This window comes from Mizuhopecten yessoensis, unplaced genomic scaffold (assembly GCF_002113885.1).
Source record: "Mizuhopecten yessoensis strain PY_sf001 unplaced genomic scaffold, ASM211388v2 scaffold4837, whole genome shotgun sequence".
Lineage (NCBI taxonomy): Eukaryota > Metazoa > Mollusca > Bivalvia > Pectinida > Pectinidae > Mizuhopecten > Mizuhopecten yessoensis.
This window is the reverse complement of record NW_018405746.1, coordinates 50,249-77,947: the sequence shown is the minus strand read 5'-3', so window position 1 is coordinate 77,947 and position 27,699 is coordinate 50,249. Positions and strand designations below refer to the sequence as shown.

The 27,699-nt window shown below is 36.1% G+C and overlaps 1 protein-coding gene across 1 annotated transcript; it reads right to left on the bottom strand.

The window, feature by feature from the left end:
- Positions 1 to 324: 324 nt before the first annotated feature.
- LOC110449875 (mitotic checkpoint serine/threonine-protein kinase BUB1-like) lies at positions 325 to 22,307 on the bottom strand. Its single transcript, XM_021497020.1, has 22 exons — positions 22,221 to 22,307; positions 21,214 to 21,273; positions 20,634 to 20,778; positions 19,621 to 19,817; positions 17,922 to 17,989; positions 17,156 to 17,388; positions 16,234 to 16,399; positions 15,727 to 15,862; positions 14,912 to 15,100; positions 14,094 to 14,349; positions 13,505 to 13,655; positions 12,600 to 12,735; positions 11,958 to 12,060; positions 11,318 to 11,589; positions 10,389 to 10,777; positions 9,416 to 9,546; positions 9,021 to 9,107; positions 8,781 to 8,870; positions 7,437 to 7,591; positions 5,550 to 5,739; positions 4,744 to 4,850; positions 325 to 4,062 (listed from the first exon to the last, which is right to left on the bottom strand). Exons 1-22 carry the CDS (start codon positions 22,229 to 22,231, stop codon positions 3,879 to 3,881), a joined length of 3,456 nt encoding a protein of 1,151 aa, XP_021352695.1. The 5' UTR covers positions 22,232 to 22,307; the 3' UTR covers positions 325 to 3,878.
- Between the last annotated feature and the right edge of the window lie 5,392 nt (positions 22,308 to 27,699).

Here is a 27,699-nt window from a genome sequence, read left to right as displayed (position 1 = left end):
TGAGCACCTTAAAGGCAGCACCAGCTGTATGCTCCCTAGGGACTTGGAAAATTATTTGTGAACCGCTTCGAGACGACCTACCAACTAGGTTGTGATAAAGCAGTATACAAGAACCTCAAATTATTATTATTATTATATAATTGAAATCTACCAAATAAAATTCAATCAACAAGAACTGTTTTTCATATTTGATCAAATCTGAATAGGGGATAACTGTAATTTTTAAACAGGACACAGTGAAAACTGTATTTACCAATATCATGATATATCATTTAAAATAATATTTTGAATAAAAATCAAACAGACACCAGTCATTTGGTGCTGTTAAATTTTATTGAAGAGTATGAAATGTCTAGAAATTAAGTGTCGGTAAAGTCAGGTTTTATTGGGTACCTGACATGAATCCAAGATTACTTGCACCATTAATATTAAATATGAACATAGAACTCACTCATCATTAATCTAGCTTCTATTTTATGACAAAGTTTTAAACAACCTTGACAATTTTCAAAACGTGTGGTTTTCGTTATTGTAATATTTTTAATCTGATAGCATAATTGACATACTTGTACATATATACATGAAGATATAGAAACAAAGAGATTATCACACAAGAAGTTGAGACATAGAGATAGAAATACAGAAAGAGGAAGACAGGTTTTATATTTACAAAATGTACTTGAAAACATTGAAATTAGCGATAAATGTGCAGCACAGATTAAAACTGAATGTATCACAGAGGTTACCTTTACATGTTATAATGGTTCAGTTATCTATTGTACTTCCACTTTTCTTTTGCTTCCTTCTCAATCCACACTCACACCAACCCATTAACTGATAACCCGTTCCATAAATCTCATTCATTAGCCATCAAACCACAGCCTCCACTCAGTCATTCACACTCCCTTCCCTTCACTTCACATTCCATCCATTAAATAGTACTTGGTTATTAATTCACATCTCCTATCCATTAATCCACATTCCATGTATTCACACCCAAATCCTTAAAATGCCCTACCTATATGTTTAAATTAATTCACCTTTTTTATTCACTCGCATCTCCATTCATTAGTTCATGTATCCTAATCACTTACACCTCCATTCATCAATTCACATAATTTTCCTATCCATTAAAACCTCCATTCATTAATTCACACACTCTATTCATTCACATCCCAATTCATTAATTCTCAACCCATTCATCAATTCACAGATCTATTCATAAATTAACATCCAATTAATTAATTCAAATAGCATATATGAATTCACAACCCATTAATTCACTCACTAGTTTTTAATTTACTTCACACCCGATTCATAAATTCACATTCCCCCATTTATCAAATCTCACATCACATGTATTCATTTAATCACACTACCTATCCATTTAATCAGAACCCCTTTTAAAAATGTGTGCTTAATGCTTTGGTCAAGATTAACATAATAACATATTTAAAATATATATATCAAAGCATGGTTAGTTGAGTTGATCATTAATACAATTAATTTGCACAATATTTAACTCATCCAACTGTCTACATTCAGCACAAACTTTACATGCATGATGTCTATTTTTTCTTCTAAAGAACAGCAGAAACTTCCCGAAGTATCACTTAACTGTTATTATATTACATATTACACTGAAACTGACATGGACAATTGATACTTTCACAAATGGCTGCTCCAAAATAAACAATTGTTTATACAAACATCTTACACCAAAAGACTTTGTTTAATAGTCTGACACTAATTTCCTACGATGCTTGGGTTTGAACCCAGGCCTACAAGCACACTATGGTTATTGTAATTTCATGCTTATAAAATTTATGAAAATTGATATAAATACATTTTAATACATGTAGTTAATATTTTATAATAAGACCTAACAGAATTTTTCCCTACCTTAAGGGAGTGACAGAGAAACTTCCAACCCAAGGGGAGACTTCTTTGGTTGCCTAACCCAATATTCTGCCAAATAATTGTCTTAAGGGTTGGAGATTTCTGTTAAACTCTCCCCCACCCCACATCATTTAAATTCTATGGTTGAAAATATTTTTCAGCAATTTTTATCTTGTTTTTTTGTTATCCAGATTTGCACCCCTCCTATCGAGAGCTGATTTTAACATCATACCTGATTGTTCCCCTGACGTCATGATATTGTTTTTTACTTGTCATATTTGTCATATCATAGGAGGTGACAGAGAAATCATACCCTAGTGGATGCCAGAAGAATCTTGAACAAGTAGAACTGGAGACATTTCGGTGACTGGGGGGGAAACAATAGGATTTTTCCCTTCCACAAGGGTAGGAAATAGAAACATTTGACAAGGGTAGTGAATTTCTCTCTCTACCTTCAAGATAGGGAATGATCCTTTTTCTCCCAGATTTTCTTTAAAACCGAATGCTCAAACCAGTTACACACATGTACAATATGTAAATCTATGACAATTTTCTCTTGTAATTAATATGTTAAATCAGCGGCAATACTAGAAAATTAGAGTTATTTCTATGTGGAAATACATTTAATAATAAAAAAACTTGAACAAACTAAAAACAGTTCAAGCACTAGTCGATATGTTTACAGTACATTACACACCTGTAGTACACACCTGTAGTACACATCCTCACATTCGTGCTGACAAACCACATAATGATTATAGGCACTAGCTGCCCGGACAATTTCAGCACAATAACAACCTCTATATCATTTTCATACATATACAGTAACACATAGTAACATATAAATATTCTCATAACATCTACAAATCATTTATATGTATTAGAATTATATCAGTTTAATTGACTCCCATTATAGGGACGTCATTATTGAACAATGAGAAGTGTACCTTCATTCTAAGTACAGAACTTAATGGTAAAATTCGATATAATCCTCCGTGTTCTTACAAAGGCAACACCAGTCAAAACCAGAAACAAATGTACAAATCTGGCTCCTTTGCCAGTTGTGATTGATTCTGATATGACTGTAACTAATGTTAGTGATGGTTGGTTACCATGTTTATCTTCCTCGAGTTAGTTAATTTTCAAATTGTATGGAGACACAAGGTTTACCGTGTGTCTTACAATTTGAAAATTATCCAATGAGAGTTAGATAAACATGCTTACCAATCATCACAAGTTTGGGTCTTTTTTTCTCCCATATTGTTAACATTATATCTAGAAAATCATATGGTCTCTTCTGAATGCATTATTCATTTCTAGAATTGTGAAACAATAGCCATGAGTCATAACGTCACAATGGAAGATGATGTTGCAAAGCATGGTTACTTGACGTTATAATTAGAATATTGACCAATGAACTATATCCAGGGTGTTACCCACATGTGGGTAAAAATATAATTACTATCTCTCATCAGGTTTATTCAATAAGTCGGGAGTGAGAAAACCTCTAATGGTTGGGGGAGAAAAGCTATTTCCTATCATCCTGCATACCCCCCAGCTTATCAAGGTAAGGGCCAAGGACCCAAGCATCCACCATTAGAAGAAATAATGGCATTGGATCTACTAATTTTCATCATTAGCCATAATGATGAATTTGCCTTAGGGAATATTTAACTGCGACAAACATTTTTAGTTCACATCTAACTAAGGTCGACAGTGAGACCAAACCACTTTCGGTAGTTGTGTGCCTGACTCTCATTTAGATGAAAAAATACCCATTGTGAGGGATTCCTAGGATGTTTTTATTCATCTTAGTTAGTTATTGACATCAATCGTTTGCATTTAATTCCAAGATCTTGAATTCTACTCCAGATCTAGTATGTACACTTCTGTAAGACTTCTTGACAGATCTGTCAATATTTCTTCAAACCAACCAAGTGCATCCCAGCTTTTCTTTCCGATGAAATAGAAAACCATGCTTAGAAAAGTTGCTTCGTCATAAGGAACCGGAGCTTAATTTGATGGCTGTTGAAATTCTCCAACAGATTCTCGACAAAATATAACTCGAACTGGCGTCGAATCTGTCCAAGATCAGGCAACTCATGACAGCTGGGGATGTTGAGCATTGTGTGGAAAAAGTTTTTCCACAAGTTATTCCAGCTCCTGTAGTAACAAGCAAAACACATTGTTTATCAAGAATGTATGCTTCAATATTTTGGAAAACAAATTGTTTCTTATTTTGTTACTTTTTTTAGAAACCAAACTGAATTAGACAATAATGTACAGTCAATTCAGGATCATTTACAAAGAAAATCGTACTTTGCAGGAATTTATGAAAAAATTATAAGGATAAACAAAATATGATCAAGAACAGCATTCCGAGTGTGAAAATTCAGCTTGGCAAGACCAGGATTGGAAACCCTGGACTTCAGATTGTTATACTTCTTGTGTGACCTAATGAAGTAAGGATGGAGACATCCAAATCAAATTACCATAGATTATAATCATAAATAAACTTGCTATAGCACCAGTCAACATACACATTAGGCATGTTAAACATCCAGATCAAAGCACTGTAGGTCATATAAGCAAAAAATGGCTAGGACAGCAAAACATAACTGAGTTAGATGGGGTAAACATCTGAATTTATATACAGAAACCAGACAACCTAATCAACGGTTAACATCTAGGTCAAAGCACTAAAGTTTATATATGGGAATGACAAGGACCAGACTAACTAGGCTAATCATGTTAGGACAGGAATGTGACACATTAGAGTTAGGTTTTGTGCAGGTTTTACTGTATATTACAGCACAAAACAAGCTACTCTGTGATTTTACCAACCTGTTGAAGGAGCTGTTCATCCTCCATTCCTCATTCGACTTATACACCTTCATGTACTGACCAAACACCAGTACGTGGATAGTGCCCACGAGACCAAATATGTCCGTCTGTGGTAAAGAGAGGTACGACATTACAGTGAGGTAGCTACCGGTATCCCAATAACAAGTTTAGGCACAACAAATATAATCCAAAATACCAGCTTTTCAAATGCTTATTTTCAAGAACTAATATGGTTTGTTTTTCTTTATTAATCAGAAATCTGAAGTTTAAGGGGACATTAATTTGATTTGTTTAGATTAAACATGTTGAGCTATGTCATGTTCTTAAGGATGAACATCATGTATCTGGCCTTCAAATTCCACATACTGCTCACAAAACATACCCATAGCCTCCATAATCAAAATCATTATTTGACTTAATTTTACCCTACATCACTTACTATTTTCGTATTTAATTACTGGCAAATGGTTCACCAGTGTTAAGAGTTCACAGGTTGTGTTTAGATATTCAATTTGTGAAAATAATGAAAATGACTCTCTCATGAAATATACAACTATACAGTATATGCCTATCACAACCCAATTTCTTAAATTCACAGGAGTCTGTTATAATGTTTCCTGTACATGAAAAAAGGTATATCAAACAAACGGTGGACATATTGTTGTGCTTAAAATGTTAAGCTGAGTGTAATGATCATTAACATCAGCATCAACATGACACTGCAGCAGAAAAACAGTAAACGTATTTTTGTATTTCACTCCAGATAAAACGTTGTAATTGACAACATAATTCTATGGTGATTTTACCTGAAATGTCCAAGGCATATTGGTCTTCATCTCTATACACTGGAAGCCTGAAGTTTTCACCTGAGCCATGAAGGTGGTGCCAGGAGGGTACTTGGTCATGTCAATACTCTGTCCAAAGTCGATGAGCTGGAAGGGGCGATGGGGAGTTCCAAACACCACGTTTGGGTCAGAGCTGACTGGTAGGCTTTCTCTGTGTAACATTAAATAAAAAAGTTATAGGAATAGTGTTAATAAATATTAACCAATGACATGTTAACCTTTTTGATTAAAATATCAAAAAGATAATTTTGGCAGTGTTATTTTCATTGCATAATTAAACAAGAGGCCCATGGGCCTTAACAGTCATTGAGTTCTGATATATTTTTACAGAGAGTTGATTTCTGTTTTTAAAACATGAACAGAAGTATTATTCAAAGTGACAAAAAAACAATAAAACAACCTTATTCACTATCTAGCATACAGATTTAAGACGGAAAAGAATTTGAAACAAGCACCTCTGATTCTAAACAAGGAAAATGAAGAAAATTTAGCACACTGACTCCTTTAATTTGGGCACCCTTGGGGGTAGAGCTGGCTCGAAATTTTCAAAGTATCAAACTGTCAACTCAGGGTTATAATTCCAATCAAGTTATCAACATGTCATATTCAAAGTATCATTTGCCATAATAAATTTTGCCCCCCTCCTTCCCCACGGGTAAACGTGAGACCCCAGGCTCATGAAATTCACTATTTTGGTTAGGCAAGTTAAGACCCTTCCATCTATGAAGAGTATTTGATTCTACCTTATCTGGGTCTTGAGAATATTATTTTTGAAATGTCAGTCAATTCAACCCTTTTTGGCCCCACCCATCAGCCCCTGGGGGCTGGTGGCCATATCATTCATTACTTTTGTTGACCTTTGGCCATGAAAGGTTTCTGCAAAATTTCATTGAAATTGGTTCAGGGGTTTTGGAGAAGAAGTCGAAAATGTAAATTGTTAACGGACGCACGACGGACAAAAGGCAATTGCAATAGGTCACTTGAGACAAAGTCTCAGGTGGCCTAACAATCAACAAGAGCACAAAGAAGCTTGATATCAGCAATCATAATAATTTAGCTATAGGTATATATAGTTATAGAAAAATAATAATTAGTCGGGTAGAAAAAGACATCTGTTAACTGAGTGGAAATGACAAGATGAAGTTGTTACTGTGACAGATTTTTCTTGCACCTCAGACATCCCATGTCATGATACCCCATGCTAGATTTTCCTATCTTGTCTGATCTGTCTGGTACCTTTTATGCAACATTTTTGCATTTCACAGCTTGGCTGATGCCTTGGTTGGGATTATGTTACAGAAACCTAGCCCTCGACTGAGATAACCCAATCTCACTCAGTGACAGGTAATAGATTTTATTTATCTGATAGACTGATTGTATGAAGTACATGTACATGTAGGAACCATATAGCCCGAAGGAGTCCCGAGGTGACAGCAGTTTGACTTTTTACTTTGACCTGAAATTGGCCTATGACCTTTTCCATGCCCAAGTTTCATATGCAACCTAAGGGTAACCAACTTTGATGTTAACACACTAACAAGTTATCTTGAGGAAACCAAAGTTTGGTCAGACAGATGGATAGACAGACAGACATCGCAACATCATATAAGCTCAAAAATACTTCGTGCCAGGTCATTGTGACCTACATAGCTTCACTGATCCAGCTTTGCTATGTTACACACAAGTAAATAAACTTTATACTAAAACAATATTACAGTTAATGTCACATTTCATGTTATGCTACCTTTTCCTCTGACAGAAAACACAGAACAGTATAGTATTAGTAAGAGGAATGTGTTGTACATGATCTGAGTGGACTAGAGACTCCTAAATTGGCTGTCTACTCACAGGCCCTGAACCAGGAAGTTGTCCGGCTTGATGTCGCCATGTATGATCTCACATCTCTGTAGACTCTCAACAACACGTATCAACTCAATGGCGCAGTACATAGCCACAGACTCTGGGACCTGCTGCTTCTCCTTCTTCACCAGGTTTACAAGATCCTGATATATACAATTGTCACTGTTACTTCAGTACATTCACATTTCAACCATTTCGACAGCAGAGCACACTTAAGGTTATATGCAACCTTTACCGAGGCATGCATTATTTCTCAAAAGAGTTCCACCTATGAGGACCTATGACATATTTTACGGATGTTGATTTGGACTCATCTTCGATACTCCAGGAGTTCGCTCACTTTAGCTCTCTACACCCCTGGAAAATGTCATAGCAAAATTGAAGACTTAGTGTGCATCATCTTGTGGATGAGACAAGAAGACTAGCTTGATCCTTTGATGTTTATCAAAAGAATCAGTCAGTCCCGAAATGGTAAAATTAACTGGCTTTGAAGTCATGCATTGTTCCTCTGTAATCTTCAAAGGACAGGTATCAGCCTAGCGATTGGTCAGGTTTATTTACCGGAGGCCAATCAAATAGCTAGCGACGTGCCTTCAATTATGCTATGACATATTACAGGGGTACAGAGAGCGTAAGTGAGCATATTCCCTGGAGTATTGAGGATGATTTGGACTTTGTCACCTACATTGTCACTTAGTTGTCACATATGGAGGGTGTTCAGGACTAGGTTGTATCAAGTTTCATTGCCCTGTGATACTTTCATATTTTTTTTCAAACAGAAAACAAATTATACTTTAAATAAACTCAAAGGGCTAATATTTTTGGGCACATATCTTTAAAATATTGAATTTGAAAGTTTGAATTAGCTTATCAATCTACTAATGAGGGCAGATATAACCTCGGTCAAGGTCATTTTAAATTATTTGATAATTAAGAATTAAAAATGTTGGAAGGAAGACAACTCACACACAAATCACAGTAAAAAGTACCATTATACCATTAGATCCATTTTTTACAAGTAGACAGAAATAGTGTCATTCTTACAGTACCATCTCTTATAAAACTTTAGTTCATTTACATGATTATATTTAAGAGAATATAGTTATACACTAATAAAATAATTTCAGAATTTCATGATACAAAAAAAAAACAACAGATAATGGAGGGATTGTTTCTGAACAGTAAAAAAATATTAAGAATAAACTTGTAGATTTTTTGTTGAAATGGTGTCGGGCAAACAGATTTGAAAAAAGATAACTATTAAAGTATTTTTTAGCTGTTTTCAGCTCAAAAATTTCATTTTCACAATTAAGGAGATTCAGATGCACTCACCAGGAGCGTGCCAAGCTCAAAGTACTTTGTTATCAAACAACTGGAGTTCTGGAAGAAATAGCCTTTCTGGACCGACATGATAGCTTGTGACTGCAAAATAAAAGTTATATTAAATGTTTGGGATGCTTGAGATATAACATACTTAATGACACAGTTCAAATACAAAACCATTCTTTCCGGTTTTTCTGTGGTTGGCCAGATGACATTTTGACAACATTTGGTTCAGATGAATGGACTCACCACATCAACAGGAGCCTGAAACTTCCTCAGCCTGTCATGTATCTCAGAACATATATAGAACTCCCAAGGGTTGCCTGGCTTCTGTATCTGTGGATGTCAAAGTGTTGTTGGATATTATCAAGAAGTTTAATCATGCTAGCTAAACTACATGGGTCGGGTGAAAGCCAGAGACTACATCACCAATCAAACTAAGGAATTGCGTAACCTACTTTAAATTTCATTTCATAAGCTGTTAAAACTGTATACTAAGAAATCTCCACTATGTAAAATATTAACCTTCAGCAGTAATAGACTTATTCACAATTAACAATCAAGAAATTTCAGTTTAAATTCCATCATAAATTATTCTATCTAATTAGTTTTCCTTCTTCTTCCTGATTTGTTGTGTGTTTTACCTTCATAGCAAACAATTCATCCTGACAGACATCAGTTAGACCCTCACAGGCTAGATTGATGGACGAGGCTTTGTAAACACTAGCATAGCCTCCCTTACCAACCAGAGACTCCACTGTGTAGGGGTCGCCACCTGTTAATGAAAAAGGAAAGAAATAGGACAATTAAATTTTGATATTGTAGTGGTGCCCTTAAACTTGGCACTCTGTAACCTAAAATCTTTGAGGTATTCCCGTGGACCAAAAATGCTTTTTACCAATTCAAATTTAGTTTAAGTTTAACACTTTTCACCTATGCTCAAGCAGTACTCTTTTAAATAGCCATTTGTATTTCCCTCAAAGAGATTGGGGGAGAAAAGGGAAGGGAAACATTAATACAACAGAGCATGGCCAAGGTAAATAAGGTTAAAATCCAAATAACCATACTTAATTTTAATAGTAGTTTTTTAAAGGTCACAACCCCTTTCCTTATCAGCTGGTTCACCTTTGTCCCAAAATCCATATCCTTCATTAACAAAGCTTTTCATTGTCTTGGCCCATATACTAATGTATACTTCATACCAAATAAGATAAAAGAAAATCAGGCCATACTTTAAATATTAGTACTTTTTTATTCATTTACCCCAATTCCCTCTATTGCTCTTCTGCTGCCAGAAGGATCACATCCCTTTTGAATACTTGATTTAACACTGAACCAAATTAATGTGAGTCAAAATATCTTCAGTCATGCTGGACTAGTAGGATTTAAATGAAAGGATGATGAATGATGGACAGAAACATACACCACACCATGGCATATCAGCAATGTTTAACAGGTGGTCTAAATATCAGAGAAGTACATTTAACAATTCAAAAGAGGAGTTTCAATTTAAACCACAAACATTTCAGTAATTGGCCTGTGTATGCCTGCACTAATTTAATAAGAGATATGAAAGATACTGGCTTACATATGATAAAAACACTACAAGACACTTACCAAAACTAACAATAGTCTCTGCAGTAACTGCCTGCATGATCTCGTCGCAACAGTCGACGTAGTTAGGGTATGTACTAAGTGGCTGGGGTAAGTTTGTAAGAAACTCTGCAATGGTGTCACTGTCGAATGGATTGTGTGGGTCGATACGTATAGACATGGACAAGAGTGCTTCCGTCTTTTCATCAAGGTCAAGTGGTATGTAACCAGATGTGTCTATCAGATGAGCCGATTCGTTGTGGTTGTCAAGGTCAGTTGGATAATGGCAGTTAGGTTTCTGGTCGGCAGAGGGATGACGGCCGCCGGAACTATGAAACACACTGTCCCCTCCCAGTGACGTCATCCCAGTCTGGTGACCTGACGACTCCTCATTACTCCCTTCCATAATTGGGCTGTCAGGAAGATGAACATTTATAAATATAAGTCTTGAAACATTATGAGATAAACAGTAAAACACCCATGATGCAGTCATTTAAGACATCCGAGTTAAAATTCCACAGCAAGAAATTGTGACTGGACCAAAATTTGACCTCAAAATCAATGGGGTATTAAAGTTATTTAAGTTTGTAATTTTGACTTTCTCTGTCATAGAATACATGATAGATGTCCATTACCTATAATTTACAAGCTAATTTACATTCAAGTGAGGGGTCACAGATTGTTGAAACCCATTCAGTGATGACGGACTTGTTCGGTTTGTTCGTGTCTAAGGAGACACTGGCTAAAACAAAGGAAGAGTAGGTAAGAGAGATAAGTAGAAGAGAAAATATACCAAGTGCTGCAATAGAGCAGCAGATCAATCTTTGTTTCTTTAGTGTCTCCTAAGCAAAAACAAAACTGTGGGAAACCCCCAATTATGTAGGGGACCCCTATTTGTTACCTCTTCCAACATTCAGTGAGATATAGCAGTATTGTGTATGAGTGCTTCCTACCTTAGGTTGATGGGTTGCATGGCAGCATCCTCATACAAATTGCCTGCAGACTCCTGAGCACCCTTCTCTTCTGTCTTGCTTTTTTTGCTGACCTCCTGTTCAAGGTCAAGAGTGAAGGTCGACTGTGGTCCGTGAGAGTTGTTGGCATTAAACGGCGTTGAAGCAATGTGGGCTGCAGCGGCGAAGCTGAGGTGAGAACCGACAGGACCAATGGTACAGTCGTCCATGGCCTGTGACTCTATCCCTTCCATCTGGTTATCGCCGTCCTGTAACTGTAAACACGATCGATAAGTACCAGGTATAAGACATGTATTTATCTTCAGACCATCATGTGATAATGAACCTGCAGATGAAACTAGAGATTCACCACTACATTATGGTTGTCAATTGCATGATATTGATATTCATTATTTTCTAAATTAATAATTATTCATAGCAACGTCTTCTGTTTCTCTGTTTTGACATCACTATGGATTATTTTGAAACTATTAGTTATCACTAAATCATTGCAAACAATTGTGTTTATCCACCATTAACCAGTTGAACTGTTTCTGTGGAATCCCCTCGCTAATAACAAACACACTGAATGAGAAGACGTTTGCTTGAAAAGTCTTGTATATAAAACCAAAGTTTCACAAACCACTGAGAACTCCATTTTCTTGGAAAGAGACGGTGGTTTTGACTTCTGTGTTAGTGGTTTGACACTGAACATGAGATTTTGTCGTGGTATCTGGGACTGTCCGCTGTCAACAAAATGTACAGATGAATTAGTTTACTCACTTGCTGAAATCACAACTACCCAAAACAAGGTATATACATACTGAAGTATATACATACTGAATCAATTCACCTTTTAAACAAATATTTTGAAGCAACTTTTTACTTTTCATGGAAAAAATATTCTAGCATATTCTATTCAAAGTGATTATATTTTGGTTGACATTCATAAATATACAAATTCACCTAATCACATGTACATGTTTTCTTGGTTTCTAAAATTCAATTATAATGCAAAAACGTATATTCTGTTCTGCAAGTCTCTAATCATCCAGAAAAATAATCCCCTTGCTTGAAAAGCGTTTATTGAAGAATCCCTTACAATGCATTTCAATGATAACTTTCATCATAAATTCATCAGTACGGAAAAAAAATGTTGTATTAAAAATATTTTATATTTAGTGTTTTTGGATCAACAAGCTTCCACTAGAAATAAAATAAATGAGTTCTGTGTAAGATATATCAAAAGTAAGAAACAAAAGTAAAGTACAGGCTGTCAACCCACCCATTTTCCTTTTCCACCCGATCCATATTATTGTTGACAGGCGTGGGCTTGTTTTCAGACTCCTGGGTCTCATCATAGATAGAAAACAGTAAACCACCACTTGGCTTCGGTGGCTCTGTAGGTTGTACTATGCGTTCTGAAAGACAAACAAAACTAGAAAATGTCTGTAAGACATAGGACGGGACGGACATGGGCAACACTATATGCCCCCCCCTTCTGTAAACAGAATTGGCAAAGGATGTGTGGCAACAAGTCAAATTGGGAAACATGGTAATAACAAGAAAACTCAAAAATTACAAAATTATAATCTATCTTGTGATAAGGATTTTATCACAGGATGGCACCATCCACATTTTTAAAACACATTATTTTTCAACTTGTATTCACTGCCAAATCCTGCCAAAAACTTCTTGGTGTTGGAACAACACTAGTACTGGTCTCATGGACTAATGGACACATGTGTCCTGTTATGGACCATTTACAAAAGACATATTCTGTTAAAATATTTAAGAAATAAACAAAGGTTAGGAATCTGTCCATTAGTTTTGGAATAGGTTGAAATCACTGAACAATAAAATCAAAATGAGGTACACAGGTACATGATAAACTGATGATGATGTTTCATTTACGTCAATCTGATAGATCAGAAGCAGTGGAACACACGAATATTGTTTAAAGATTGATGAATAAAGAGACACATTGATTCTTCTTGTAACAGATGTAAGTATTTTTCCATGCCTCTGCTAGGGTTCGAACCAGATCCTAACTTTATATACCCTCCAAAGTCTGTCAAGGGTGGTATAAAAACAGTCTGGGACTTAACGACAAGAAGTTTGGGTTTTATAACTATTTTATAAATACATAGACATGAATCCTACACTAAACAAATTTTGACATATAAGTACCTTGAGCACCGATTCCATCGTTCTTCTGCGGGACCTCCATGTCCCCTCCCCAGCCTAAGTCCTTCTCCAGGTCCAGAGATGCACTGAAAAATCCCTGTACTAACTGCAGGGCTTCCTTCGTATTTACAGTAGGGGAAGGCGCAGTCAAACTCTACAAAACCCATACAAATCAAATCACAATCAAAATAAAAACAATCAGTGAGGCACCTCAAATGACCTTATAAATCAGGATTATTTTTCTTGAGGCACTCACAAATATTAATAAATGTTGTAGACCCATTGCCCATATATAATAAATGTGAAGTAAAAGTGCCTCCCTGCCTCCTAAAACGTAATAAGAGACAAAATTTGATAATTTGGGTGAGAGATTACCAGTATTATGAGATGTGCCCTGGACAAGGTGATATGCCGCTCTGACAAACAAATTACAAACCATAGTCTCCTCTTGTAGTACTGACTACGGGTCTAAATAAGATGTGGAAAACACTCTCAGAAATTATTTCATATTTATGAATTATTCAGGTTTTTGTAATCAAATTTTTGGCAAAATTTGACTGAATTTGTAAAATAGATGAGGTGATAAGCCGACCTGTCTACCACTTGAGAACTGTCTGAGAGAGGTCTGGCTGTCATTGGGTGTGCTGAGACTCTGGTCTACTGGTGTACATCTGAGATTTGGATTCACGGACACATCCCTCTTGTCAACAGATTCAGACATCTGTGATGTGATTGGACGCAAACCAAAGTCCTCAGTCTGATCTCCTGACGCTGATCCCCGTGAGAGCATGTTTGATCTCAATGAATTATCACTTCCAAAGTTGAGATGTTTCATGGCTCCACTCTCTCTGAAAACCAACCAAGAAGACACTGTCATCGATATCCCCTGCTCACAGTACAAAATTCATCAAAAAAATATGACAAGTACTTTTTAACCAACTCAATGAATTGTTATTATGCAAGTCACTTAAACATTAAATGTTTGCCAAATTCAGCATCTGCAACATGCAATCAGTTGATGAGCCTTTAAAGAATGAAGAATGATCATTCATGCAAGTATAATCTGTGTATCACTTGTAGTAATTAAGATTTGACTTATGTGAACAACTTTTCTTAATCTGAAATGAACAGAAGACCAATTGTTGTTAATCAAGTCACTAAAGCGTAAAATATAGGTCAAAATCAGCATCCGCAATATGCATTCAGTAGAGCAACCCTAGATACACAATTGATGACAATATTCTATTTTCAGTAGCTTGCAGTGTGATCTTGACCTTCAATTAACTGGAAGCCCAATATCAACAAGGATCTTCTTCCTCCCTAGGAAAACCCACATTCAAAGTTTGAGCTCTGTACTCTAAGTATTAAATAGAATGATAATTCTCTCAATGATCAACACAATTGTCTGACCTGGTCCTAAACCCAGATAAATGTTGGTTTGAGGCGTCACTGATGCTCAGCTGAGTGGCCAGTCTCTGTTGTATTTCCATCTCCATAACTTCTTGTTGTCGCTGCTGTTGCTGCTGCTGTAGTTGTTGCTGATGCTGTTGTTGATGCTGCTGCTGCTGCTGCTGCTGTTGTTGTTGTTGTAGAGTCACTCTGTAAACAAATACAAGCAATGTAGTGATATTTAGAACATAACAATTATCACCTTTATATATCTGTCTTAACATTCAACACTGACTTATTATGGTGGTTGGCAAAATGATCAATCAGAGTTTGACAAAAATATAATGTTAAGTGGATTGACCAGCCCCATTACTGGATTTAGACCAGTAGCGGCCATTTCTATTTGGTTATGGTTCTTAAAAATGTAAAATTTGTGTATTATCTGATTGAAAGATTTCCAAAGATTTTTTCTATACAATAAAATCTGTTATCTGTCCATTGATCATGTTTCAGACATTGTGAAAAACACAGACCATTTTATGGCCACTTTTAAATGGCTAAATGTAGCTTCAAGAATCACAAACTTGACATGATATCACCAGGATTATTAACAAAACTTCTGATGATTAGCATTGTTTATGCAAAAGTGAAGGGTTAAAGTATAAATAGAGACCTTAATTAATAAACTGCTTGAAGAACAATCTCTAAATTTGGATAAAGACATTGTTTCAGCAAAGCAAAGCATAATGTTGCAAAAAATCAAGAGGAATTGTAACTCGCAATAAGTCGTATATATGCTGTGACCCTGAGGGACTTTCTCAAAAGCCTGTGATTACCTCTCCATGTTGGCCCGTGCCTGTTGCTGCTGACATTGTAGACGCATCTCTTCCTGTTCCTGTCGCAAACGGTCACGCTCGTGTCTAATTTTTTCAGCCTCCTGTGCCAACATTGCCCGATTTCGCTCCATCTCCTCTATCAAATAGATGTGTTTTCCCCCCATGAACATGTCGTAACTCAAAAAAATGAAACGTTAGTTTTGTCTTGTTTTATAAATTCTTTGATCACTAGAAATCAAACACTTATTGAATATATTTTATCTGATTGTCCTACATGTATGTGGACAAAGTAAAGTAAGACAGTATTAAAACTTTTTCGTGTGATTTTTTTTGAGTTGCACAAATAATTCTGGATTTTTAAGGAAAATTATAAAGAAATAAAAATCAAATCTACAGTAGAAGTGCTAGAGAGAAAAAAAAATGGGGAAAAAGACCATTAAAATCTCACTGGTCTAAATTTTGATATTATAAGGAAGAAAACCTTTGGGAACCACATGTTAACATTACCTGTAAATCGCCTCTTCTCCTCCTCCAGGCCACGTTTCTCCTCGTCAATAAAAGCCTTGATTTCCTGCTCCCTTTTACGTTTAGCCCACCAATGTTTGGCACGAAGCTCTTCAAAAGACAGTTCCTCTATGCCCATTAGTAGTTTCTCCTTGCAGTACATGATTCGCTGATATAAGAGAGTAATAAAATGAAAAAAACCTGTCTTAATACGTATTTTAAACATAACCTTTTCCAGTTTTTAACTTCCACAATTAAAGTTTACAGAGTAATTTGTTATTACATTTGCTTGCAATTGGTTGATCATACAATAGACGTAAGTTCATGTCAATGAACAAGGCTAAGTTGTATTCAATGTTCTTATAATTGTGGTTCCAAAAATCATGAAAACCATAAAAACATGTATACACTAAGAAAGTTTATAGAATACCGTGCTTTAATTTGTTAATAAGTACAATATTTAACAATATTCAACAAAATATTGAAGAATTTTATGTTTTTACCCTGATGTGTTTATCTTGTTCACTGACATACCCTTGTTGCTAAGTACAACATTTATTAGCTACAAATAATGTAGCTCAGATGTAGCTACATGTCAGACTTATAGACCTGTGGTTCAGCGTCGATTTAAAACTCTAGTATTGTAACATCACATGATTATCAGATTAACCAAAGAACAGAACTGAATGTTATCTAGAGTGTACATAAAGCTAAGTAAATTACTAATCTCTTTTATGCAGCATGCAGATAAATACCCATGAAATCATCAACACTATAAATATTAATTGTGCACTACCAGTTTTTTGACTTGGTAGTACAGAATGAAATTGTACTATCTTTTACAGTAAATGTTGAACTCTTCAATAAACTGTCCATACAACGAACCATTCTGATTAAAACCTATGCCCTGACCTTGACCTTGTACCTGTGAGGGAACGCTGGGATTCAGATTTTCGTCATTATGCACTTGGACCTGACTTTGAACTTGTGGAGGCACACTGGGCTTCAAATTCTCGTCATTGTATATTTGAACTTTTGGAGCAAGGTTGGGATTCACATTTTCATCATTACACTTCTGAACTTGATGTTTAGCTTGAGCAGGCTTGTTGGGATTTACATTTTCGTCATTAAACACCTGAATATGTCCATCTCTAGATGCTGCAAGGAAATGATACTCAAATATAGATGTTCAGAACCATATAAATGATAAGCTTCAAATTCAGTTTGTTCATGACTAAATAAGCATAGTTTTCATTTTACTTATATAACTACAATTTCTCTGCAGCCTTTACTGAAACCATCGCATGATTACATATGAAAGATACATGTTTTATTAGCAAATGAATATAAAACAAACTGAAAAATCTTAATAGTTGTTCTGGAAATTTCTGCGACAAGACATAAACAAGAGGCCCATGGGCCTTAACGGTCACCTGATATATTTANTTTTGTTGACCTTTGTCCATGGAAGGTCCCTGCAAAATTTCATTGAAATTGGTTCAGGGGTTTTGGAGAAGAAGTCGAAAATGTAAATTGTTTACGGACGCACGACGGACGACGACGGACAAAAGGCGATCGCAATAGGTCACTTGAGACTTTGTCTCAGGTGACCTAAAAAATGTAATTGTAAGTATGTTATAAAGAAATACATGTTTATATACAAATATGTTTTTTATTGAATCTTTACTTACACACTTTAGAGTATCCAGCCCCAGAGCCAGGTGCTTGGTTTTCCGTTATCCGTCTCCTTTGAAACTCACTATAAAACATCAGTTTACTTTCAATTCTTACAACAGAAAAACCTGTAACTGTGGTATGTTGTAATCAAGATGACCAGTGGCATATCTATAATGATTTAAACAACAAGAGTACCACGGGGCGGAACAAAATACACCCGTCGAATGCCATATAGTGTTATATACTTTCTTACATTGAAATAAGATCTGCATCGTTCTAAGAGTGGTTAGCTGATATGCTATAAAACATGTAGGAGAAAATCTTTGGACAAAAAATCAAATACTGAAATGAACAAAAGGCAATAAATTTTGCAAAAAATCGTTGAATCAAAATTCTTTTAAGGGAGACACAACTTCATATCATGAATATCAAGTATACCAAGTTTCAAAGAGATCGGTTGAAAAATGTAGGAGAAGATCTCCGGACAAAAAAATCAAATACTGAAATAAACAAATGGCAATAACTTCCAGTTTCAAAGAGATCAGTCGAACAATGTAGGAGGAGATTGCCGGACAAACAAAGTTTACGCCAGACAGACGGACGGACAACACCATACCATAATACTCCCGTCAAATTTGACTGGCGTATAAAAAGTGCAAAATGAGTTTTACAAATACGGAGTTAAAAATAATAACGAGGAATGTGTTTTATTATATGATTTATGTTCAAGAATTGCTAGTAACGATTATAAACATCAAATTTAAGACAATTTTAAACAAGGTGAGTGCTGAAGGAGTAAAGCTGATTTTCTTTTTTGCACAATTTAAATTTTGCTATTTTTTTTCCTGTGCCTTATAAGACAGGCTGTTTTCCTTTTAAAACTCAAAAATATGACATTATGCATGTATGGGCTTGAAAATTTAATTCAGCTGGATTATTTTCCCATTGCACTGGATCTCGTTAAGAAAGGGGATAATATATAACAATTTAGGTTCCCTATCAAAATTTCATCTGAGACTGTGTTATACTTCTCATGGATTGGAAAAATATAGCACTTTTTTCAAAAATTTGAGCTATTGACATTGTGTTCACTGTTGGTGTAGCTGTCTACATGTCATGAATGCATAACTTTAAAGAGATGATGTGGACAAATGCTTTTTCAGAACACTGCACATTTCTGAAGATAAGACGGTATACATGAGGTGTATTAGGTTGGCAATTTGAAATCAGAATGCATCAACACAAAAACAAGCCTTAGCTCCAATACTGCCTCTCACAACATGCAGTGGATAACAACCGGCATAGTCTTTGGTCAATCTCCGACCCGACGGGTTGGACAACATACTTCAATCCTACATCTCTATTCCGTCTTTGTGTATTGCAGAGTTATCTTCTCTTGTGAGCAGGTATTGATTGTTACGTCATTTGTTTTTGAGAGTCACGTCATCAATTTTCGAGAAACGACACAATTTTCTCACACAAACCAATGACGTAACAATCAATACATGCTCACAAGAGAAGATAACGCTGCAATACCCAAAGATGGAATAAAACCACTAGTCATAGGGACTTGTGTCATACTAAAACCACTCATCACAGGGACTAGTAAGATTCCAAAATCTCTGATTTTCTGTACGTTTCTACAACTTCAAGCAGGGTAGACCAATGTTTTACTTACACACAGCCATGTTTTTTGACAAACTAGACACTTACTCTCTTTTCCTCTGCAGCTGGTCCAGTGGCTGTGCCTGACAGCGAATACCTTCCTGTAGGATCATGTCTGCATTTTGCATGCTTCCTAATTGCCAAGTAGCATTGGCCCATGCCTCATAGAATAAGGCCAAGGTCATACCAATACCTTGTTTTTTCATGTAGCTGTAAATTTCCAGCGGTTCCTTGCAGAAGTCGGCCTATAGGAAGTTATTAAAAGAATCATGAGAAAGCATCAAATCCATATTCTCCTCCAGGATCCCCATTGTGTCATATGAGGAGGAGGGGTGTAAAAATATATGTATCCATGGAAATTTCAAAAACTTCAAAGTATCATGGGAAAGTATATTTTAAAAGGCAAGCAAATGGTGGCAATGTTAAGTAAAGCTGTAAAAGAAAGGAAATAATGATAATATTATAACATTTGTTGGAGATTCTAAAACATCATTCATTTAATCACTGTACCCAGGTTAAGGATTATTTATTTCATGAAGTATTTTCTAGTTTGATACCGTGTGACCAAATGTAATTCTGGCTGAACTATGTTTGGATCTGAAATGTCAAAATCCTTTTGTTTTTGTAACCTGTCATACAACTACAAGCATCTGAAAGCTAAAGAATGTTTACAAAGACGCTATACACAATTCAGTGGTTACATTATAATTTGATTTAACTTAATTTTGCAAGATTTTTGTTCATTTAAATTCAGGTACAGGGGGAAATTTCACAAATGCACATTTTGTATCAAATTGCAATTAAATCAGATAGATACATACACAAATGCACGTACTACAGTATTTTCAAGTATGCCTCACACATACAATTATACATAGAGGTTCTCCAACGAGTGATGGTGGCTATCATGTTTGTTAATTTTCAAATTGTATAAAGGCACAAGGCTTACCCGGTGTTGTAACAACTTGTAAATTAACAAACGACAGTTAGATAAACATGATAATTAACTATCACGAGATTGGGGACCTTTTTCTCCCATAACGATATTATTTTGTTCTTACATATTTAATCCATGCTGAGACATAGCGCTGATCATTTTTGTAATGTGGTATGTTGTTGAATGTCCTAAAACAGCGATCCAAGAGCTCAACAAGGTTGCTCTCCTTCGTACCTTCCGGACAGAATTTCTCTATGTGTAGTATATACCTACAATACAGAAATTAAGTCAGCAAATTATTACAGACGTGAACATCCAGTTTTTTCATTAAATCTAGGCTGTTTCAACTTAGAAGGCCCCTTTGTCTTAAACATTTCTTCCGTTTTTCTCTCTCTCTAAAAATCAGGCCTGTAATTATGTACATATTGATACATAAACATGCCAGTCCAGAGACTTATATATATATATCCCATCAGGTATTTTAATGGGGCAATATGTTTCAAACTTTTTCAAAATTGTCCTTAATGTGAGCCATACAAAGCTCAAAAGGGGGAAAAATTGATACATAAACATGTATTTATTTGTAGACAATAGTCATTTATAGGCAGTGAGAAGAGTGTGATTAAAATATACATATTATTGCACAACTTATAAAATGTTCTTGAATTTAATAGAGAACAATAGTGGGATCTACTTATAATTACCTATGCCACACTTCAAATGGATCATTTCCTTTGTAAGCCTGCAGTTCCTCTTCAAATTCCCTGTAGTAGAATTAAACAACATTAACTGAATGGGAAAAAGTTTAATTTGTTATTGACGTTATAATAACCTTTGTTTTGCCAATTATCATAATCCCTCTATAATGCAAGAAGTTTTGGGCTCTGACCTTATTCAGTTGTGTTGATCAGGAAAAACTGTACAATGCAACTCAAGGGCAGGAGTCTGAAAATTCTCAATAAGCAACTTTCTATGAATTTGTTAAAGGTTTGTTTCCCTAAGGAAAAACATGACTATCTATTGATAAGGGAACTATCAATAGAAAGTCATGTTGTCCGATTTGTCTGGGTATTCTACAGGCAATGTCAAAATGCATGATGTCCTTTCATGCACAAGGATATCCACTGGCACTGCACACATGGATGCTGTTGTCATCATTCAAAAATGAAGCCGATACAAATGTCATAATAAATTTGTAAACCATATCCCCCCTCCATATTCTTGGACGTAGCTTGAACTAGCGGTGGAGAGGCATAACTTACCGACCTTTCAACGGGCTTGCACATTGCATTGTTGAACATTTAAAGGGCTCATGCTAAAAAAATACTTTTATAGATCGAGTCTCCTCAGGGGAAACTCGCGATCAAAAACTGGTCACCCGATGCTAACCCGTTTGTTTACACTTGTCCTATAGGCTATACATAAATATCATATACGTATTATGGGACTATATATCCAGATCTTCCTAAATGAAAAAGACCTAGACCGGTTAAACACAACCATACACTGTTAATAAGGTGAATAATGCACGATGCAGAATTATAGTACCTACTAGGTCTGTCTGAAATGGGTTAACGTTACTGATTTTGTGTATGGCCGGAGAATCATCCTCATTCGTTAAACATGTGGAGGATAATCTTGGCCCATGCAATTGTTAACATATATGTATCATCATTTCGAGTAAAATCACAATTGCTGCAAAGTCACATACCGTCTGTTCATTGCTCAATCGTTTCCTTCGCTGTTTTTGCTTCAATAACTTATTTTGTACGGTCTTCCGCTTTTCAAAATGTCCGCCTTGCGCATGCCCAGTCATCACACTCGGTTCTCCTACAAGAGGAGGGAACTAGGCCTACGACAGTTGGCCCTCTTGAATTTTGAAAGTTAAATATCATTACTTCTAACAAACTACTGGAGGAATCTTTATCACATTTTACACGAAGGTTCCCGTGGTCCTTACTTATGCCACGGAATTAGATCCATGTCCGTGGTTTTGCGTATAAATTTTGGAACTGATTGGGAAATCAAGATTGGGTGGAGGATCGTACTATTGGGGATATGAGCCCAATTTCCAATATGGTCATAAAGAGTCAGCTGACATAGGTGTGGTTTTTTTTTATTTTATTTTATCACGGACGGCTTAAATGTTTTTTTACACTAACGTGTTGTAGAAACAAAACCGGATAGTATTGCAATAACTGAGATCCTCCCTAAAAACACTATATTCGATAATTGGGCCAGAAATTTAAATCTAGAAAGAAACAATCAGTTCAACAATAATGAGAGAGGTTTCCGAAGAGGTGTAGCTATCTATATAAGGGACAACTTAGACGTAAACACTTAACAAATATGATTCCCTTCTATTGGGCTGTGTGTTCAAGACTCCCAACTGTATATTGGAGATAACTTTACCCAGCTCAGTGAAATGTTCAGAAAGGCTAATTCAACCACAAATTCTCACCTTCTCATCTAGGGAGATTTAAACTTCAAGGAAATCAACTGGAAGGAAAATACTACTGATGCTAATGAACAACATATAGCTACAAAATTCCTAGAACTAACACATGCTTATTTTTTTTTATATCAACATGTGTTACATCCAACAAGACTCGGAGAGGGAAGCATTCCATCGGTTCTAGACCTCATACAAATGAAGAGAATATGATTGATTTCCTGGAATATAAAAGTAGTATTGGGCCTATAGTGACCATCTATCGTTAGTTTTTAAATCTGTATGCTACACTGAAAACAAAGTTAGTGAAAAAACAAGACCAAACTATTTTAAAGCTGACTATGCAGCTATTAGAGAGGAGCTATCAAAAGTAGAGTGAGGTGTCATGAATATTGTGGATCTAACCGAATCCTGGGAATCTTTTACTGAAATAATAAAGTTGTTAAACAACATGTACCAGTGAGTAAAGGATCAAAAGGAGTAGATGGATACAAATATGTACACTGTAAAACTGCTTCAAACTTCAAATCCTACCAAAAAACAAGAAATTTAGTAACAAGGGCAATTCGTAACAACACATATAACCATGAGGAATTACTAGCTTAAAAAATAAAAACTGAACCAAAAATAAAAACTGAACCAAAACTTTTTTGGAAATATGTCCGCACCAAAGCAAAGACAAAAGAGAAGACAACACAACTGGACAAAGGGAACGGATAACTCACTAAAAATGACCAAGAAAAAGGCTGAGGTACTCAACAAGCCCTTCGCTGGTGTTTTCGTAGATGAGGGGCAAGAACCACTTCCTCAATTTCAAGATCACTCCCCAAATAGGAAAATAAGTAGGATTCGGAGGAGGAAAAAATAGTCAAAGCTATTGGCAGATTGAAAGTAAACAAAGCTGCTGGTCCTGACAACATACATCCCAAATTCCTAAATGAGGCTGCAAACCAAATAAAGGCCCTTTGAAATACGTTCTTGAAAAAGCTATGGCAGAAAATTGTCTTTTGAAATCATGGAAACAAGTAAATGTCACACCAAATTTTAAAAGGGGAACAAGAAAGATGCAGGGAACTATAGGCCAATAAGCATAACATCAATTGTGTGTAAACTGTCTCAGCGACTAATAAGAGACGAAATAGTGGAACGCAATGACAAGAACAACCTTTTCTCCATGGAGCAGCACGGTTTTATAAGTAGCAAGTCTTGCACCACACAACTATTAGAATCTATTGACGACTGGACAGAAGCTTCAGACCAAAACAAGCAAGTGGATGTCATTTATTTGGATTACAAAAAAAGCCCTGGACAAAGTGGTAAATGCCCAATCCCTGTTTTCTTTTAAGACCAGGTTAAACAAACACTGGGAAAATAACCCCAATATTTTTGAACCAAACTTCTACTAACTAGCTGCGGAAATACATATTATAGGCTTCCCTAACTCCAATTTAAATTTAGCATTTTTTAACCCATGAAACCTTTTAATATCTATACTTTCAAGTATAGTTCATTGACAGGTCTGAAACTAGTAAATCACAATGTGTGTATATCTATTAAATAGTAAAATAACCTCTTTTTCGGAGACTTGTGATTTATACAGGCCTGCTAGTCCTTTTTTATAGCTGAATACCCATATTTCAAATGAAATTAGGATGCAACTTTTTTACCACCCATTGCACATGTACATAATATTCACTAGTATTGAGAAATAATGTCTTCTCTAATGTCTCCAAATGCAGCCGGAAGTGGAGTAGACTATTAAGAAGTACCTTAAGAAGCGACCAGACGCTTACAACGGTGCCAGCTGCAATGAACCAATGAACCAAAGATGGCCGACAGGCGGCTACACGTACATATATATATTTTTAATTTTGAGAGTTAAAATTTGTTAGCACTATTCTCATTAATTAAGTTCAAGCATGTGTACTGAATTCTTTCTCAAATTTCAAATGTTTAAGTTTTTGGACTGATGGGAAAACTGAGATGGCCGATGATTTTGAAAGTTAAAGCTAGCTAAATAGTTATATGTTATTTCTTAGAAAGTATATATAAATGTACATGCATATTGGAGGAATCTTTCTCAATGTCACACGAAGGTTCCTCATGGTCCTTATTTATGCGTATAGGAATTTGAATTGATCCAAAAACCAAGATGACAGATACTGTTTGTGAAATTGTACATGCACATGCTGTGTTCATACTATTAACCATGGATTCTGCTTCCACTTCCAATAAACATTTTTTAACACGTCTTCTTCGTCTCCAATTCTTCCCGAAAGTAAAAAAGCCAGACAGGGATCACTTACCGATGAAAGCCCTCCCACAAATTATCCTATGTACCCTGGCCCACCTGGTCTTTACCTCCCGATGGGTACGTCGACGCCCTCAGCTCACCACGGCAACGTTCTTCCTGGCAACCACTACCCTCAGACTGTTGGCTATCCCCCGGGCAATGCCCCTAGTCCTCAAGCTTACAATGTAAATCTCTCACCAGATAATATAAAAGATATAGCTGTGGCCGTCAGAGACATGCTTGTAGAAGAAATCTCGAGTTTGATACAAAAGGAAATGGCACCCCTAAGGATCGAACTAGACGCCATAAAGCTAGAGAACCAAGACCTACGGCTGAAACTGGACGATTTAGAACAATACAGCCGTAGGCCTTTGGTTAGAATTTCACATGTACATGTAGGTTCACAAAAATCAGTTTTTTTTCAGACTGACCTCAAAACCAAAATGGCCGACAGGTGGCCATGTTGAAGTTTGAGAGTAAAAATGGAATTTGGATAGATCGGATAACCAAGATGCCTGACAGGCTGCTTCCTTGAATTTTAAGAGTTAAAGTTTGTTTGCGTAGTTGTGTATCTTGGGACTGATCGTAAAACTTAGATGGCTGACAGCTGACCATTTTGAAATATGAGCTGATGTATGATAGCGATATTTCTCAGATATAAATAGAGGTTACCTGTTTATACATGTAGGCTCTCCTTCGTCCTAAATAAAGCATATCGAATTTTCGGACTGATCTGAAAACTAAAATGACCGACATGCGACCGTTTTAGATTTTAAGAGCTAATGTTTATTAGTGCTACATCTCAGAAAGCATTGAAGGGAATCTTCCTTTAATTTCACATGTAGGTTAGTTCCCCATAGTCTGTAGTTATGCATAAGGTGGATTTGAAGACAGGCAGCCATCTTGAATTTTGTGAGTTAGATTTTATTAGCGCTATAAACATTTCTTCAAGTATTGGAGAGATCTTTCTCAAATTTCACACGTATCTAGGTTCACCATGCATGGCCGTCATTGTGCATGCTTCTTCTTGAGGCTGATCAGAAAAACGAAATTATCACCAGGCAGCCATCTTGGTTTTCGACAGTTCCATTTTGTTACCGATACTATTTCCCAAGGAACACTAGACCGATCTTTCTCAAATTTCAAATTAAATTTTGTTCCCCTTGTTACACATTAAACACTATACTAGGTAAATACAGCCATTCCGGATTGATCGTATCCAAACTCCGAACGGTTAAACCTGACCCAATGTGTATACGTTGTGTAGTTTGGACCAATCTAGTGTTGAGGCTGATTTTACTATTTTCTTTGATCATTGACAGTCAGTCGTTCCGACTAATCGGTGGATTGTCGGTGAATTGAAAAAAAGTTATACGTAGTGCTTTTTATGACTACGTATTTACGACCGGTCTTTATTTATTATTTATTATCTATCTCATTTTTCTAATGGCTGGACTCAAGTTCATTCTGTCTGTGTTGCATAGGGATTGCATTGATTTAACTATTTGCAGCTGTTATCAAATATCCTCCCGCATCCTTCGGCTCGCGACAGCTTAGACCACATGCAATAACTTACACCCGTCCATCACTATGTCCAGGCTACCAGACCCTATGTTTTTGTAAAGAACATCCAAGTTATCAAAATCATTAGTCTCGTTTTTTCCTGAATAGTTCAATATTCTAGAGAAGTAGCGTAGCGAGCCCTTGATCATACAGGGGATTCATTTAGGAGCGGGTCAAGGCTAGGGCCTTGGCAGAGGGCAAGTGGGTACAACAAGCAGTGGTTTTTTTTGTACCTGCATGTCGCGTATAGGCAGTTATATGCGCGCCTGTATTTGGTTGTACATCAGGACTAAGAGAAAGTTAAATGTGAATCCTGTATTTAATAATTGATTTATTTTGAACATTGAACTGATTTACGTTGGCAGTAAAAGTCAATATCAATCTTATGAAAATTATCATAGTTCCCGTTCCTTTATGAACGGGTACTCAGGCTGACGTTTTGTTTTTGTGTTGATTTGTTTTGAGTCCCATCAACAATTGTAGCCATTTAGGGCCAGAAAACTAATATACTGAAGACAAAAAACAAATAATTCTAGAAATGAATAATGCTTTTTAAAACGGGGCCATGGCCCGATTTTAATTGAATCAATAAATGTCAACTTAAAACGGCGAACTCGATAGAACGAGCTATAGTTTAATAATATTGTGTCAACGTAAAACTGCTTATACTAAATTTGAAACTCATGATCCCTTGCCAATTCGTGCTAGGGCTTTGGGGAGGGATCTTAGATTGCATCTCATTATTATGCTGATTCCAACGTGGGCCGACCTTACCCCAGTTTGCCTGTCCAAACCTGCTCCAAAGCGGCAACATTTCGCCGTCCAATCTTTCGCCGGTAAAAGTTAAATACTTCTCCTCCAAATACGGACAAATATTCTTTC